Source organism: Onychomys torridus, chromosome X, assembly GCF_903995425.1.
Source record: "Onychomys torridus chromosome X, mOncTor1.1, whole genome shotgun sequence".
NCBI lineage: Eukaryota > Metazoa > Chordata > Mammalia > Rodentia > Cricetidae > Onychomys > Onychomys torridus.
The window spans coordinates 63,750,603-63,763,165 of NC_050466.1; the positions used below are offsets into that span (position 1 = coordinate 63,750,603).

General features: G+C 41.9%; 1 protein-coding gene across 8 annotated transcripts in view; it reads right to left on the reverse strand.

Moving 5' to 3' along the window:
* Sh3kbp1 (SH3 domain containing kinase binding protein 1) overlaps window positions 1–12,563 on the reverse strand; it is a 333,950-nt gene that overhangs the window by 63,286 nt on the left and 258,101 nt on the right. For all 8 annotated transcript variants that reach the window (XM_036174398.1, XM_036174396.1, XM_036174397.1 and 5 more), the window contains one exon: window positions 5,237–5,344. In XM_036174398.1, coding sequence (XP_036030291.1) covers window positions 5,237–5,344 — 108 coding nt within the window. The remainder of the gene's footprint in view (window positions 1–5,236; window positions 5,345–12,563) is intronic.

Below are 12,563 nucleotides of genomic sequence, written 5' to 3' on the forward strand. Positions count from 1 at the left end.
AACTAGTCATTCATTAATGGTCTCTCCCACCCCTATGTGTGAGTGCATATACACATACACACCTGTACACTTACACAGAGGTCAGAAAAGGGTATTGGGTGCCTGCTGCTACAACTCTCCACCTATTCCTGTGAGGTGGAGTTTCATGTCTCCTTGGATAGGTTAGATGCCAGCAAACTCTGGAGACCTTCTTGACTCTGCCCCCCTCAGAGATGGAGTTAGGCATGTGAAGGATGCCTGACTTGATTTTTTTTTTTGAGACAGGGTTTTGTGTATCCTAGACTGAGTTCAAACTCAATATAGAACCACAGATGAACTTCTGGTCCTCCTGCCTCTTCTTCCTGAGTGCTGGGATTACAGGTATGGTAGTTTAAATGTAATTGGCCCCAGAAGCTCATAGGGAGTGGCACTATTAGAAAGTCTTTGTTGGAGTAGGTGTGGCCTTGTTGAAGGAAGTGTGTCACTGTGGGGTTGGGCTTTGAGGCTTCCTATGCTCAAGATACCACCCAGTGAGACAATCCACTTCCTGTTGCCGTCTGATCAAGATGTAGCTAGCATCATGTCTGCCTGCATGCCACCATGCTCCCTGCCCTGATGATAATGGACTGAACCTCTGAACTATGAGCCTCCACCTCAATTAAACGCTTTCCTCAATTAAATGTTGCTGTGGTCATGGTGTCTCTTCCCAGCAATAGAAGCCCTAACTAAGACAAGAGGTGTGCAGCACCACACTCGGACTATGCAGTATTAGGGATCAAATCTAGGACTCTGCATTCTTGGCAAGCATTCTGCCAACTGAACTGCAATCCCAGGTCCTGGTCAGTGGTAAATATGGGGAAAAAAATCAAAGCTGCTGAAGCCAATAGCACAAGACTCTTGCAATGATTGTCTGGGTTTAGCTGAACTCAGCATATGGCTCCCTTGGCAAACCTTCTCCTTCCATGTGTGAGGAGGGCCTCAAGCCATACCTGCCAGGCTTTTTCTAAGAAGGGCTAACTCTTCTCATATGGCCTCTTTGCCTTCCCAGATAAATATGGATATTTTACGTAACCTGGGTCCTAAGAAATCAGACCCACAGGGGTGGGGGCAAATGTCCAGGGCATGCAGACCCTTCTTTTCAAAACTGGCTGACATCTTTCAGTTCCTGTTGCAATTAGTAAGCTGGCAGCTGGTGCTTGTGTAAGTCTGGGAGTAGAAAAATTGAGACTGAATCACAGTGGCAGAGATAGACATCTTCAGGGCAGGTTTCTGAGTCCCTGTGACTGAGAGACAAATGTTGCACTGTGGTGTATTCACTAAGAAACCCCCAGGGGAGCCTTAGAGGTGTCCATTTGGGAAACAGCACCAACTCTGAAGAGCCCATTCAGCAGACATGCACTGGAATGGCCATGTAGCTTCTGGTGATCTGCCTGCTTCTCTTACAAGGTACACAGCCTGAGACATTCCTAAAACACTACCCTTCAAAAGCACTCTCTTTCCAAAGACTTTATTCTAATCATTGTCTCTTTCTATTGACATAAAGTTGCTGTTCCTGCTAGTCTCAAAATTAGTCCTCGCTCCCTGGTACACTTCATTAACAATGACAGCATATGCACCTTGCTTCATTAGAGCTCTCAGAATATTTCATCTTTCCATTCTGATGCTCAATTGTACTGTCAAGGCTCAAAATAAACAGCGACTGAATCTAGGTTCTCTCATAAATAGCTTACATAATTGCTTTAAAATATGCACCATGAGATCAATGAGCACTCTCTCCTGGAATACCTTGAGGAAAAGCCACAGAGTGCTTGTCATACTGGAGAGAGAATCTGCTGAGCATTCTCAGGAAGAAAGTCCACCAGGAATTGCAAAAGGCCTGATGGTGACTCTCTTGAGTCCACATCCTGGCAGAAAATATGCCAGGCTTACCCTTACCAGCATGCCCAGGTGATGCCTGCTGAGTCAAGAAGCCTGCAGTGGGAGAAATGTCATTTGCTTCTGTCTATTCTGATCATTGCAGACTGTCCTCTTTTCTGGGCGAATGACTGTAACCCCAATCACTAGCAAGGCAAGATGACATCTGCTGAAACTGGCAGAATGTTTCAGACACCATCACCCACACAGCGTTTTCATGTTAATGATTCTAACCATCTTTATACTGTCAGCTCAGAAAATGGCAGCTCCTGGCCCCACTGCATTGTCACCAACTCACCAGTATTCTAGGTACAGCAATAAAGGCTAGCATAGCAATGGATGAGAAGCTGGCCTGCTGTGGTTTTTTTATAGGCCAGTGGAATAAAGGGGGATGCTCTACTTTGAAATTCCAAAAACTTAAATGTCACATTAGACAATCACTTTTCAGCTAGGCATGGCTTTATCTGACAGGTATGACTATTGTTTCCCTAAAATTGAGTTTTCTACTTCGTAAGGATAAAGTTTAAAAAAGAGATGATGTCTGTTTGTCTGGGGTTGCAGAGATGTCCATGGGGCTCCACAAATATGCATGTTCCAACAAGTAAGCCACACCATGTGTGCTCAGTACTAACAACTTCATTTTCCTGCGGAAGCACTTCCCTTAACGCCTTATGTAACCAAGAGCTTCTAGACCAGCATACTGTAGAGTCAGTCTTGCATGAGTAAATTCAGGGTCACAGCAAAACAAGACCAGGAATTTAAAGGCAGAGAACCACAACAGAGCAACTGTAGGTTTTACCCATTCATCAGAAAAATGATCTAGTGTTTACCTTAAGCTTCAAAATCATGTCCCCGTCACCATAAAATGACAACTATATGAAGGAAGGTATATGTTGATTATCCAGATTTTGTCTTTACATGATGTAAATACATAGTAACCTCTTGGAATCTATACTTTATTGTTTATATGATCCCCTATGGACATCAAAATCCACTGATACTATGACCAAATCCCTTCTCTAATGATATACTGCTTGCACATAACCTAAGTTCTTCCTCTGTTTACCATAAAATCACCTTTAGATGACTTATAAGTAGCTGTCACTGTATTGTTAGGGAACAATTTTTAAGTATCTCTGTTTAGCACAGATAAATTTTTAAAAATTATTTCCAGTTCATGGTTTTTGTTCAGCTATAGATGCAGAGTCTGTGGCTACTTTAGAACATCATATTACATGGCAAATACCTGCAATTTGATCTTCCAGCTTTCTTTTTAAAAGCAAATTATACTGCCTTAGTCAGAACCAATAAGACAATAATACCTAGCAGAATGGCCAAAGAGGGAGAATCACAACAAAGGAGTTTCCAAACTCACAAAGACCAGTGAAGAAGTATGCTACAAGCCATGTGGATGGGCCCGCTCTCTACTCACTCAGGGCCAGCCACATAGAGGATCCTTCTGAAAGCCTTGAATTCCAGCCTTGCTGCTCAACTCTGAGTCAACGAGGACAGAAACTGTGCACTTCATTTCTATTTATCTACAATGGTGACCAGCACAGGGAAAACTTTGCAAAAATACTAAGAGAATGACTGAAAAATCAAACATAATTGTCAGGCAACAGATTCAGAAAAAATATGAGAAATAACATGAAGGTTGTATGATTCTTTGCTTGGTTATCTCTATAAATGTATTTTATATATCATTGGGTATTTTTTTAATGGCTATTCATCAAAATTCTTAGCCTCATTTGTATTCCCAGGAAAATTAACCAAGATATCAAGATAACTGGGTTGATTTGGTCAGCTGAAGAAAAAAGAACCAGAGTTAGTAGTTTAGCATTACTTTATACTTGTGGCTAGATTTTCCCCACCCTTGCAGATAGTAATTATGATAGCTAGAATGGTTAATATACAGAACAATTTACCCACTATTAGACACACAATCTCCCAAGATTATGCCCTTAGATCATCAATTGAGTTTGCAATCAAAGACCATACTTTTAATATCCTTTAATTGCATCCTTGGAATGCTTATGTTGGGAATATGTTATGTTCTATACCTGCTATTCTCTCTTGGTTTTAGAACCAGAGCTCTGAAAAATATAAATTCTGCTTCCTTGGGTTTTTTGGAACCTTGATGCTCAAAGTGTGATCAATGGACCAGCAGTGTCAACATCACCTGGGAGTTTATTAGAGATGCTAGACACACACTAGCTTTTAAAACAAATACACATATTTATCTAAACCACATACATACCAATAAGTGGTGATTTGACAATCTACCAGCACTGTAGCTATCCTTCCTATATATCAACTCTGGTGATGTAACCAAGTCATTGTGATGGCTAATTTGTCAACTTGACAAATCTAGAATAACTTAGCAGACAAAACTCTAGGCAAGCCTATTAGGGAGTTTCCCTCTGGTTCCTGACTTGGTATAATTTGACCAGCCGCCTTAATCTTCTAATGCCATGATTTCTCCACTATGATGGACTGTAAACTCCAACCGGGAGCCAACATAAACCCTTTCTTTCTTAAGTTGCATTTGTCAAATACTTCGTTACAACAACTAGAAAAGTAAATAATACAGTCAGGTTTAGCCTGGTCCAAGAGCAGAACCCTCCCTAGGCTCAAAGAGCCCCAGGTCAGAAAAGGTTGGTAGATGTTAGGCAAATGCCTCAGTGAAGGACTGCGAGGCACAGAACAGGATGGATAAATGAGATCAAACAGCTAAACCCTTACACTCTAAAGAACTTCCAGTTTTTACCATTTTTGTTACATCCTTAGCAATACAATACAAAAGGTGTGAGGCAAACAGAATGGATCATCTAAACAGCATCATCATCAAACCAGTTCCTACCAAGAAAGTGACAACCTGGATGAAACATGTATAAATATACATTTAAGTATATGTATACAGATATGCAAATATAGCATAAAATTAGCAGTCTGTGCCCTCCATTTGTAGTCTTGAAATGTGATTTTCAGCAACTTTCAATACTGGCTACTTCAGCACCCCAAGGACTATGCTATACAAAACAATTCACTTACCATATACAGTACCCAGGGTTCTCATAGTTTTCCTGGGATTTCCAATGTGTCAGGTACTGCATTAAATACTTTATATACATTAAACCATGGATAACTTTTACAAGCTGGTAAATGGACTGAACAATGGGCTTGTCTTATGGCAGCCAGAGGCTCAGAACCCAAGCCCATTAAACATTCATGTGTCAATGCTCTTTTGTTTGATACCCAAAGATCTCTACCTCCCAAGTCTCATCATGGAAGCCACAATTCTGACAGAATGAGAGACACCGAAATCAAAGCCAGAAAGACTTACATTCCCTTCCTTGTCGAAGTCCGGAGGAAGTAACTTCACAAAGTTATCAGGGAACACTCCTCGTCTGCCATTGAGCTCTCCTTCCCACCAGCCTACATCGATGCAGTCCTAGAAACAGCAGAATGGAAAGTAAGAAATGGAGGCAGAAAGGTGTGGTATCCTGATTTATGAGGGAATAGAAGCTCTTTCCCTTTTTTCCCTTTGTGGTGCTGGGGATGGAACACAGGGACCTATATGTACTAGATAAATGCTCTACCTTTTCAGCTACATGCCCAGCCCAAGGAATCCACTCCTTCAGGGGACTATACATGTGACAATTTACTAATTTAGCATGGAGTTTGAAGTCAGAAGGGATATTACATGCTACTCACTAGGATTCAAAACCCAGTTGGGATTTCAGATGCCTGGTGTGGTTGTTTGAAAGAAAATGGCCCCCAAAGGGAGTGGTACTATAAGGAGGTGTGGCCTTGTTGGAGGAAGTGTGTGGTCTGGTTGGAGGAAGTGTGTTACTGTGGCGCAGGCTTTGAGGTATCATATATGCTCAAGCCATACTCAGAGTCTCAGACCACTTCCTGTTGCCTGTGAGTCAAGATGTAGGACTCTCAGCTCCTTCTCCAGCACCATGTCTGCTTGCACATCACCATGCTCCCCGCCATGATGATAATGAACTAAACCTCTGAAACAGTAAGCCAGTCCTAATTAAATATTCTCCTTTGTAATAGTTGTGGTGCTCATTGTGTCTGTTCACAGTAATAGAAACTATAACTAAGACACTCAGAATCTAGTTCTTTTTGTTTGTTTCAGCTTCATTTTGTTTAGTTTTGTTTTTGTTTTTGTTTTTGGAGACTGGATCTCCTGTATCAGACTGGCCTTGAACTATTGATCCTCCTGCCTTCAACTCATGAGTGAGAGAATTTCAGGTGTGTGTAAGTCACCATGTCCAGCTAAAAGTTGCCTTTTTATTTCCTTAAAGATGAGAGGATATGAATTTTTCATTTTAATTTTACTGAAACAACAGTTTTGTTATTTGCAAAGGTGTCTTAGAAAATATCCTTTTTGATAGAGTACCACAATGTTTGTCAAAGTTAAAAAGGGCTTTGTAACAGCTCAAGAGAAAGGGGGAAAAAAAAATCACATTTTACTTGAGCTCATTAACATATAGGTCTCCTTCATCTTTTGATATCAACAGGGCACAGTTGTCTCCATGACCTAGTCACCATAACCTAGCCATTCATTTAGATGTCTTTGATTAATTTCTATTCTACCCACCCATCGAATGCTTCTTGAAAAAGCTGTTTTATGCTGTACATTGAGCCAGTGGCTATGTAGAGGGCATTGAGCAAGCCTTGCAAGCGCTTCGCCTTTTCCAGACTTCTACCCTAAGATCCTTAGGCACTCAACCTCATGCCTCAGAACCACTCTCAGCCTCTCCTCTTTTCAGATCATTGGAATTAACCTCCTCTAGGTCCTCTGAGTCCAGTACCACATCTATGATCTAAACCAAGTCTCGGTCTATGGAAAAGCTCCTCTATTCCTTTCTAGTGCATATACAGTATACACACCATTGTCAAGAAAGTGTGATACCATTGAGTTAAAATAAAATGTCTAGCTGAAATCCAAATGAGTGAAGGTTTTCCAGAACGTTCTGGCAACACAGACATTTAAAAATTATAATCAAAGTAAGATGATGGTCAAGAGAGGCGATCATGCTCTGGGGTCTGTGGAGAGACCCTATCATCCTCTACAACAGGGACAGTGATGAAGACAGTTGATCCAGAGAGCCATGGGTTTGTGGTTTGCTTGTGCCTTGCTAGATTAGACATTGCAGCAAGGTGAGCTATACATTATATTTTTCGCCTTTATGTCCCTTCAGCCCTTTGCACAATCCCCCACATGATAGATATGCACCCTGATGAAGACTTTTAAGATCTGTAATCTCTTGCAGTCCAATATTTAGATTATGTAGGCAATATGGCCTAACCCCACTGCAGGGGAAATCATCATCTTCCCCTCCCTCTGTGGTATTGGAGACAAGGGAAAGCTTGCCCTTTAGAAGAAAATGCAGAAGTTTTAGATCAGTCTTTGGTTACAAACTGAAAAGTCTAGACCTAACAAACACACACATACACACAAAAACACATATACCAGAAGCACCAAGTTCAGATTAACCCAGGGAAAAGCAAGGGTTCAAACGACTTCCAACAAGAGAGAATGTTGAACTTGTGAAAAATTACAATAATTCCAGGTAAACAGTATGGTTCTGCCCCTTGTTACATCACCCTCTAACAATCTAGCATTGACCCCCCCAAAAGGGATGGTAGTGGCATAACTTGATGGCTTTTGAGGTTGTTATAAATGTCATCAATGGCATTAGAAAAACTTATAAAGGATGCAAGGGGGTGGAATTTCTTTACCATGAACCAATCTTTAGAAATTAAATCTTTCAATCTACAGAGTCTGCTTCTAACAATATTCCTGGAACACACACTCCCATCCTCTCTTTGTGCATGTATCCTCATGTATCCTTTTTAGCTTCAAAACTCGACACAAAATGTACCTTTAGGCAGGCAAGTATGATGAATACATTCTTTTCCCTAACACTTACCCATGTTAATTCACACTTCACCATATTCAACAAATGTCTATCTGTAAGTGCAAGAGTACATTGAAGTTCTGTAAGTACTAAACATTAAACACGCAGTCTCATGGTACCTACTCCCTAGGACAATGATTCTCAACCTTCTTAATGTTGCAACCCTTTAACACAGTTCCTCATGTTGTGGTGACCTCTGACCATAAAATTATTTTCATTCATACATCATAACTGTAATTTTGCTGCTGCTATGAATTATAATGTAAACACATGTGTTTTCTGATGGTCTTAGGAAACCCCTGTGAAAAGGTCATTTAACCCCCAAAGGGTCATAACCCACAGGTTGAGAACTGATGTCCTAGGAGTTTAGAGATGGATGTAGAAAACAGATAGGCACTATCACACAGTGTTGTTTTGGATAATAGTTCTTAACCATGTGGTCTGTTATGAAAAGAAGGAGGAATCACTATCAGCTTTTCAAATCATCTAAAATCTTCATATGTGAGAAGGGTTTGCTTATGTGATGATTGGGCTTTCCTTCTCATTTATTTTGACTCATCTTGATAACAAATCATATCTATCAAAGACATGCAAATATTTAGTGCCACATTTCTTTTAAACTTTCTAAATGGTACAAAACTATTTTTCACTTTCACTTTAATAAAACAGTAGCCCAACAACCATTTTATTTGTTGTAAAAATGATTTCAATGTGCCAAGAGCCTATTCAGCATCACTTGAGTACTCAAGCATCTCTACATGGAGAAAATAGTGCATAACGACCAGATGTTTATCATGTCTTCTATCAGCAATAACTGGCTTCAATGGGTTACCTAAACTCTGCTCCTTATGGAAAACACCAGCATATAATTATCATGTAATACAAAGCAAGAGCCAGAAAGTGCAAAGGACAGACACAGTACGTCTATTGTTCTGGTGAGTATAAGAATAAATACAAGATCCATGGAGGAGACAAGCAGAGACACAAAAGAGAACTGCCAGGGTGGCTGAGAACTAGGAAGTGCCAAGGAGGGAGGCTACTACATAACAGAGACTAGGCCCAGGGTCAGATTTGCAGAATGAGTTAGAGATTTACAAACAACCGAAGCATTTTCCTCTAGCAGTGATGCTATGAGAAACAGGAAAAAAGCAACATCCAAGTGATAAGCCCTTTCCAATAAAGCAGACAAAATTACTAAGTTTTCACTGGGTGGTGGTGGAGCACGCCTTTAATCTCAGCACTCAGAAGGCAGAGGCAGGTGGATCTCTGTGAGTTCAAGGACTGTACTTTAAGAAGTATAAAATAGCAGAGAATTCTGTTTATTTGAGGCCCTAAGATGCATAGTATAGGAGAGTGATTCAGGAATAAGCAAAAACATCGTGTTCTCATGGGACTCTCAAGCTTAGAGCCTCATGGGAGAAGCTGATACAGTGAACCCAAACATCAAGGAAGCACTGTCCTGGAGGTTTTGGCAGGATTTAAAAATAAGTAGGACCAGGTGGGAAGCCTGGAAAAAGAAAGGGGTGAGAAGTGAGGCCATGAGAAGGTTAATGGCTGGATCACTGTGTGTGAAGAAAAGGGGGTAACAGAGCAGGAAACTGTGATCACAGCAGAGAACATCTAAGAACTGGAGCTGAGAACACAGGCCAGCCAGCCCCTGTAGCTACCTGAGGTCGAAGGCACAGTGGTACCTAGTAGTGACAGGGACAGAAGGGAGGGATGGGTAGTCAATGACTTATAAGTCCAGAACGTCATCAGGGTGAAAGTGGATATGTCCTTAATGAAAGAATCTAGTGAAGTTAGGACTGTAAGGTAGTAGCTGACCATTGAGGAAAGAGGCAATGTGGCCAAAATACTGTCATTTATTTCCAAACCTGAGGCACATTTCCGCAATGGAGTACTACTCAGTGGCATAAACAAACAAACAAACAAACAAACAAATAATCATGAAATTTGCAGGGAAATGGATGGAACTAAACAAAAAACCATCCTGACTGAGGTAACCCAGACTTAGGAAGACATACATGGTATGTACTTGCTCATATGTGGTTATTAATTGTTAAGTAGAGGATAATCATGTTACAACCCACAGAACCAGAAAGGCTAGGTAACAAAAGAGGGTTTAAGGAAGGACACTTGCATCTCCCTGGGAAGGGGATATAGAAGAGATTTTGCAGGTGGACTAGGGGTGGGTAGGGATGGGAACAGGAGAGGTCAGGTGGGAGGGACATGGAGGGAGAGAGTACTGGGAGAGAAAATGGAGTATGGGGGAGCATCTTAGGGGTGATGATGAAACCTAGTACAGTAAAAACTCTCTGCAACCTATAAGGGTAACCCTAATGGAGACTCCTAGTAATAGTCATAAAGAGACTGAACTGGCCATTTTCTGTAACCAGACAAGTGGTGGAACTGGTACATCAACCCAGTCACAAAACCTATGACCTACAATTTGTCCTGCCTATAAGATGTGCTGGGGTAATGGTGGCAAAGAACTTGTGGGAGTGGCCAACCGATGACTGGTTCAACTTGAGGTCCACTCCATGAGAGGGAGCCCGTGACACTGCCTGGATGGCCAGGAACCAGAGGCTGGATAGCCCAAGACCTAGAATAGAACCAAACATGACTGGAAAAAAAAGAAAAAAAGTCAATGAAATGATTCCTAATGATATTCTGCTGTACTCATAGACTGGAGCCTAGTCCAACCATTATCAGAGAGGTTTCCTCCAGCAAATGCTGGAATCAGATGCAGAGACCTGCAGCCAAACAAACATTAGGCAGAACTCAGGGAACCCTGAGGAAGAGGAGAGGGGAAGGATTGTACGAGCCAGATGGGTTGAGGCCTCCACAAGAACACAGCCACATAATCAATCAGGACTCACAGGGGCTCACAGAGACTAAAGCGACAATCACAGAGCCTGTATGGGTCTGAGCTAGGTCCTCTGCATGTTCTGGCTGTGTAGCTTGGTGTTCTGTGGGATTCTTAACAGTGGGAGTGGGGGTGTCTCTGACTCTTGCCTGCTCTTGGGACCCTTTTCCTCCTATTGAGTCACCTCGTCTAACCTCAATATGAGGGTATATACCTAGTCTTATTGGAATTTGTTATTTCTGTATTCAGTTGATATCCCTGGGAGGCCTGCCCTTTTCTGAAGGGAAAGAAGGAGGAGTAGAACTGGGGGAGGGGAGGTGTGTATGTGGGAACTGGGAGGAGTGGAGGGAGGGGAAACTACAGACAGGATGTAATGTATGAGAAGAATAAATTTTAAGAAATAATGAAAACAGGCATAGATCAAGATGACAGTCATTCTGGTGGATTTGTGGAGTCTAATAAGGAGAGAAATGGTAGCACAGGCATGTGAGGAGATGGCCTATGAATGAAGCAGATGGTGGAAATGAAATAAAGGACAGCATATAAAGTGTGGCCTGCATGCATCCCACTATAGGTATGAATGCAGGGCAATGCATTTGTATATGATGGTGTCGAGTCATCATGTCAAAAGGTTGGACACACAGGCTAGATGAAAGCTTCTGGAAACAATGTTGTTTAATAATAAGCTCTACCGGCATCAAAGAAGGGGCAAGGAGAACTGAAGCTTTATGAAGAGAATGAAAAGAAATTATATTTCTGACAAAGAATGTTCACTCTTCCATGATCAAGCCCTCAACAAAATGGCAAAAATGGTTTGTCTATGTCCCACAGCCAGGCACAGAGTAAAATAGGATATGCTTCTTCATGAAATGTAAATGCTGACTTGTCTTATAAGAATGACAGAAGTTGGGTTGGGGATTTAGCTCAGTGGTAGAGCACTTGCCTAGCAAGCACAAGGCCCTGGGTTTGATCCCCAGCTCAGAAAAAAAAGAATGACAGAAGTGAGTCTTGGGAATGTTACAGCCCAGCACTACTATGATTTGGGTTAGTCACATATCCCAAATAAGGGAGAATGTGCTAGCACCCAAGTTTGCCATTACATATTTTGTCTGATTTGTTTTTAAAATAAATTTGAATTCAAACAGAATTCTACCACTTTCCCCCTTTGCTTTCCCCTCACTCAGGTGTTTTTAATGGAAAGAGAGAGAAGAAAAAGAGAGCCAATGAGCTACGTGGTACAGCGAGAAGGCTCTAGCTCTGCCAGCTGTTACATGGGAAGGTCTTTGTAAAAAGCACTGAACTGATGGTTATTATAATCATTGCCGGTGTGGTATGGGCTGGCCTAAATACCCAAGGGATAATACGGTCATAACACTTCTTGAGACAAGGTCTCACATGGTCCAGGTTAGCCTCCAACTCATTATGTAGCTGAAGATGACCTCTTGATCTTCCTGCTTCTGCCTCTCAAGTGCTGAGATGATATTGATGGGTTTGCACAAAGCTGTAGATTCAATCCCCAGTACCCCAGGAATCAGGTGCAATCTCAGTCCAAGGTCACTTCATAATTAAACTCCCATGCAATTATCTGTGAAGCCCTGGCCCTCACATCATTTCTGAGCACTGATAGACCACTTCTACTCCCTTCTTCCCAGGATGAGCTAATTCTAGACGCTGGCAAGAGCTTATTCTTGGAAAGGGGCCAAAGGGAGGCAGGCCAAGGCCCTAGGGTGTGTCTGAAGGAGGAGGCTATCCCCAGACTTCACTTCCATGCCTCAGTTTGCTCGGTCCTGCCAGAGCAGCTCCAGGGAACCTGGATGAAGTACTTTAGTGCTGCACATTACTAATGTGCCAGGGACCAGCTGAGAGTA